The following is a 6,000-nucleotide window of genomic DNA, read 5'->3' on the forward strand; positions in this document are numbered from 1 at the left end:
ACATAAATCACCAGGGCAGGATCCGCAGCTTGGCGTTCATGGACGAAGCAGCAAAGATCCTGATATCTGCTGGGAATCTAATGCCAGTGCTCTTGGTGATTTACATACCAGGTGTGGACAGTTGGATAGCAGACTTCCTGAGCAGAAAAACATTGAATTCCGCAGAATAGTAGTTACATGGGTTTCCAGCGCTGTCAGAAATGTGGCTGTTTAGATTCAACCACAAACTTCCGGTCTAAGTGTCCAGATCTTGGAACCCTCAGACTGAAGCAGTGGATACCCTAGTAATTCCGTGGAACAAATTCCAGATCCCATACATCTTCCCTCCCTTTCCACTCATACCTCGACTTCTGAAAAAGGTCAAGATGGAGGGCCTTCCAGTGCTTCTTATCATGTGTGGTCCGCAGACCTTGTTGACCGGCACAACGCTTTGTGACCCCTCCCTCTTCAGAAAGACCTTCTCTTACAGAAAAGGGACCCCTTTTCTAGCTGAGTTTCTCCATGTTTTAACAGCATGGCAGTTGAAGCCACGGTTTTGGGCAGGGCTTTGTGGAACCCGTTATTCAAACTGTGATGAATGCTAGAACGTCCCCCTCTTCCTGAGTTTATTATAGTGTCTGGAAGACATTGTTCCTCTGGTGCAAACAAGACCATTTCCATCCTATGCGCTACCTCTACTTCTGTCTTTCCTTCAGGAAGGGCTGGACATGAGATTGAGCCTTAGTTCCCTGAAGGGTCAGTTATCTGCGTTGTCCATTTTTTTTCTCCAATGCCTCCTGGCCTCAAAGTCAACTGTGCGTACCTTTCTACAGGGAGTCGCTCACACAGCTCCTCCATACAGTTTGCTTGTCCCTCCCTTAATCTGGGTGTGCTACATGTTCACCCCTTTAAGCTGTTGTGCAAGATTCCGGCTCACCTGTTATCCTTCAAATTGACCTTTTTAGTAGCGATCACTTCTATTCACATGGTTTCCAAGCTCGCCGCTTTGTCGGCTAAACCTCCATTCACTGTCTTTAATCAGGACAAGGTGATCCTCATGTACTGTCCGCTTTCCACATCAATGAGGAAATCGACTTGCCTTCCTTCCTTTCCTTCTGCCACGCACCCGATGGAATCCGTTCTCCATAAATTAGACTTGGTTCAACCTTAAGGATTTACATCTCCCAAACGCTTTCTTTCAGGTGCTCTGATGCTCTTTTTATGATTCCAGGTGGGCTGACATGTGGCCTAGCAGCTTCCAAATTCATTAGCTCTTGGATCAGCAGTGGTGGAGGCATATCGTGCCAAGGGCAGGCAGCCTCCCCTCTGGGTTACTACGCACTTTACTTGAGCAGTGGGTGCCTCTTGGGCGGTATGCAACGGTGCCTCTGCAAGTGTGTAAAGCCAATACATGGGCTTCTCTGCACCTTCTTTAAATTTTACTGGGTGCACATTTTTGCATCCACTGATGCCTCTCTCGGTCAAAGACTTTTGCAGATGACCATAAACTGACTGCATGAGTCTTGATCTACTGTTTGCCACCCTTGAGTGACTGCTCTGGCATGTCTCATAGCCCTAGGCTGCGACCCCCAATGCAATGGACAAGACAATAAGATTTTTGTACTTATAAAATGTTTCTCGTCTTGTTCTTTGAGGGACACAGCACCCAACTTAAAGGGGTTCTGACACAAATAATTTTTTTATGCTTTAGCAGCCATTGTTCCCTGGTCTGCCTAATGGACCCAGGGAACCCATGGGTTAATGGCTGCTAAAGCATAAAAATCTTATACTTACCTGTTCTCCTGTTGTTGTTGACATCGGGGGGTCATCTCCCGGCAGCATATTAGCACTTTCTGCTTAGGTTAAGCAGCCTGACTAGAGCCACCTGATTGGTGCACGCTGTGCAGTCACGTGGTGCCGAAGAGCCAATCAGGTGGCTCTAATCAGCAGCGCTGCGTAACCTAAGCAGAAAGTGCTAGTATGCCTCCCGGCAGGCAGTCTTCTTCCTCCAGCAGCCGCGCCGCTCCGGGATCGCGCGCATGTGCAGTGGAGAGGTGCCCTCTGACAGGAGTCAGGACGGGCCGCGTCTCCACTGCGCATGCTCAGCACTCCGGAGTTCAGCCAGGACGGACGGGCCGCCCACAGCAAGCACTGCTTGTGACGTGCTTGCTGTGGCGGTCCGTCCGTTGACCTCGGAAGTGCCTGACGGACGGACGGACCAGAGCAGGAAGCGGTCTTTTTGACCGCTCCTGCTCTGCTTTAAAGGCACAGAAGAAAATGCTGGCTGGAGGGGACATGCCTGGCGATCGGGCCAGGCAAGGTGAGTACAATTTTTTTTTTTTTTTTCATGTCAGAACCCCTTTAAGTATTTTTAATCTTTTTCCCATGTTCACATACTTGTTGGAGCGTTCTCCCTGGAGTTGGCACATGGTTCTAAATTCTGGAACTTTAGGTTTTTAACTGTTTCTTAACCCGTGTCTATCCTACTTGCTGCTCCTACTGCTTGCATAAAAAAATGGCTACCTTGGCACCTGCTTAGTATCCGCCTCTTAACGGCAGTAACTAAACCCATGGTGAGACGAGAAAGAAATTTTATGGTAAGTAAAAGATTCCCCCTTAAAGGGGTTATCCAGAGAAATATACTTACCCAGATCCAGTCTGGGTTTAGTAATGCCAACACTTCCACTTACATCCTGGTCTGACAATGGTTCATGTGATATAGAGCTTGCTGCCACCTCCTGCGGTCAGTGATGTCATAGTGCAGGGGGTTAGCTTACTGGCTCATTTCAATACCCGAGACAGCCCACTTCTGTCTCTGTATCAGCAATGACACAGAAGGGGACTGACTTGAGGCTCATTTAGACACAATGATTATCTCTCAAAATTCGCTCTAAAGCCATTTTGGAGCAATTATTATTGTGTGTAAATGCGCGCCCAACGTGCACTATTCGTTCATCTCTGACTTAACTCCTTCCCGCTATATGACGTACATTTACAGTTCTGACAGCGGCATTTAAATCCCCCGAACGACATTCAGAGGTCCTACTTAAAGGCCCCAGGGCTGCCTCAGCAAACTGCCCTATTAAGCAAAAGAAAGTAAAAATCAGATCAATGAAAGCTTTTCTAATTGTAAAAAAATAAATAAATAAAAGTTTAACTCGCCCCCCTTTTAGCCATATCTATAATTTAAAAAAATCTAAATCCTAAAACAAAAATACATATTTGGTATTGCCATGTCCAAAAAGTCCAATCTATCAAAATAGCGCATTATTTACCCCCGCACGGTGAACGTCGTCCGAAAATAAGTAAATAAAGAACACCAGAAATGCACTTTTTCAATCACCCTGTCTATCCCAGAAAAAATGCAATAAATTTTTGTTGCAGTTTGCGCGCCGTAGAAACAAGACGCACTGAAAGATGGTGGAATGTCATGGGTTTTTTTTCATTTTACTCCACTTAGAACTTTTAGCCACTTATGAGTTTATGCAAAGTGATCGCTCAAAACTGTCACTCAAACTGCTGTTTCAGTGAATTTTGAATGATCATCTTTCAGTGTAAATGGGCCATTAGTTATGGAAATGACACTGACAATCATGTCGCCAACCCTGGTAGGGGGGAGGTCTATGCCTCATGACAATGTGTCTAAACCAGGCTGCAAATTGAGGCCCTGGAACTGGACTGGGATTGCTAACTATGTTTATTTGGATAATCTTTAATATTATACTAATTAACATACAATCTTTTCTTTGCTTCTGTAGTTATAAATCAATATTTGTAGTCGTGTACTGATCTTTTTTTTACCTTTGCAGGACTCTGTACGGTCTGACCGGGACTATGAAAGTTTAGTGTTAATGAGGATGAGACAAGCAGCAGAGCGTCAGAGATTGATAGAACAGTTACAGCAAGAAGACGAAGAGGCCAATACATAACTTATATTTTTAGTAAAATTGTCTACTTTGTAATACGGTGTATTAAACTTCTATTCCTTTTTTTATATGTTGTAGCCATTCATGTTCACATGATCCGTTTATGTGCCCTGCAAAAGGCCATACTTGTCGGACGGCCACATGCGAGTTGTGCCGAGAATCTTTGGCACAACTCGCATCGGACAGCACACGGGCACCTGTCCATGTGCTGTCCGATCTGCGGGGACGGTGGGCATTGAATCTCCTATTCTTGCAGACGAAAATAGGACATGCAATAATATCTTTTTTTACATAGACAATCAGTTCATGTGAATAATGAGCCTATCAGCTGTCTGTAAAATACATGGACCAACAATACAACTGCCTGAATAAAGCCTTAATGATATAAACACACACACTATACATTGAGGGAGTAACTGCTTAGTTTTATACTTGCACATAGATAAGGCTTGTATAGAGTGCTAGTCCTACAGATGCAAGTAGTGCGCCATGCAGGCTTACAGCCCATTAGTTACACTTATACTATGAGACCAGCTGGGCCACCCCACACCTTGAGAGTATCACACAAAGCACCGACACACCGGGCTTCACCAGCACTTCTTGGCCAGACAGCTTCTGTAAATAAATGTGATATTGCTTGATATTTTGGTGCACTACACGTATCTTTGTGGCACCCTATATTGGCCTTATCTGTGTGCAAGTATAATAGTAAGCAGCCCCTTCCCTTCAAATACATAGTAGGTGTGTGAATGGTTTTGCAACAGTAATTTGCACCTGTGCTACTTCTCCCCTATAACATGTTGCCTGGGGAACATGGCCTGCTGATAGGAGTGAGGAGGCTTGATCTCTTTGCTCGCATTCCCGCTTAGGGTTTTCACCACCTTCCTTTGCATCTAAGGCATTTGTGCACCTCTAAATGGACAACCATCAGAGGAAAACCTCATGGCTTATCTCCTCTTTGTCAGACACACTGTTGTCCTTGGACATACAGTGGTTTCTTTCCGGTCTGCAGCTGCACAGCAAGCCTCTTCCAATATGGCGGCTGCAACAACTCCAACTCCACCACTGGCCTCTCCTGTGGGCGCTGCAGCCACCGGTGATGTACTGACATAGCCTTCTGTCTCAGTGTCGCCGGCATCACAGCTGCCTCGGATCTTCCTGACTTCTCCCCTGGTGCCAGCAGAGGAGACACTACCGCTTACAGTACTCAGCCAGTGCACAGGTACCGTGTGAGTTTCCCTTGTACTATCCTCCCTCTCCATGCAGTCTTCCTAACTGCTCATCTCCCCTGATGTTGGCTGCCACACGGGAGAGATCTACCAGCCTGGAGAGCGGGTCACTTTCTCCATCTCCAGTGGCTGACATGTTTACTGAGCTGGCGCAGAATATAGCAGCATTCGCAGAGTTTAGTGCTCACATTTAAGCTATACCTCCCAAAAATGACATGAAAGTTTATCTCTCCAGATTAGAGCATTCCTAAAATCTAATTTAGCTGCTTCTATTCATGCTGAGGTGTGTCAAGTCAACAAAAGGTTATCCTCATGGAGGCTTCTTTATCTGCTTTGTTGGCTCAGAATTGATCTATAGCCTCTCATACTCATCAATTGCAACTTTTGACTGATTCGCTTGACAATGCGGAGAATAGAGGGAGAACAAACAGATTGCAGGGTTTCCCCATGTTGGTGGAGCAGAAGAATCTTCAGGTGGGATCCACAGACATTCCCCCTGGAACTTGACCGTGTTCACTGGTTCCTGGGTCTCAAGCCCACTGACCCTTAACGACCTTGTGATATTATATGCAAAGTTCATCAGTATCAGCAGAAGGAACTCCTACTAGGAATAAAGCTTGGGGACAGTATATGGTGCACTATCAACTCAAATATTCATTTGCTTGACTTCTCTCACGCACCAGAAAGAGGAGCTTTTTGACACCACCCATAAGTGGTGCACCTTCGCAGTCCGTCATATTCGTGGGGATTTCCATTTGACTACAGGTTCGCCAATGATGGCCATCTACATGTGCGCCGGAACCCCAGAGGTTACCCTGCCTTCGCATCAGCTTTGGAACTCCCTGCAATGGCAATTCCTGATTGTC

The 6,000-nt window shown here is 45.9% G+C and overlaps 1 protein-coding gene across 1 annotated transcript in view; it reads left to right on the forward strand.

The window, feature by feature from the left end:
- Positions 1-3,973, forward strand: part of DNAJC17 (DnaJ heat shock protein family (Hsp40) member C17) — a 30,992-nt gene extending 27,019 nt beyond the window's left edge. Inside the window, exon 11 of the mRNA XM_066608649.1 lies at positions 3,789-3,973. Within this exon, the coding sequence (XP_066464746.1) occupies positions 3,789-3,908 (120 nt within the window). The 3' untranslated portion in view covers positions 3,909-3,973. The remainder of the gene's footprint in view (positions 1-3,788) is intronic.
- The last annotated feature ends 2,027 nt before the right edge of the window (positions 3,974-6,000 follow it).

Source organism: Eleutherodactylus coqui, chromosome 6 (genome assembly GCF_035609145.1).
Source record: "Eleutherodactylus coqui strain aEleCoq1 chromosome 6, aEleCoq1.hap1, whole genome shotgun sequence".
Taxonomy (NCBI): domain Eukaryota; kingdom Metazoa; phylum Chordata; class Amphibia; order Anura; family Eleutherodactylidae; genus Eleutherodactylus; species Eleutherodactylus coqui.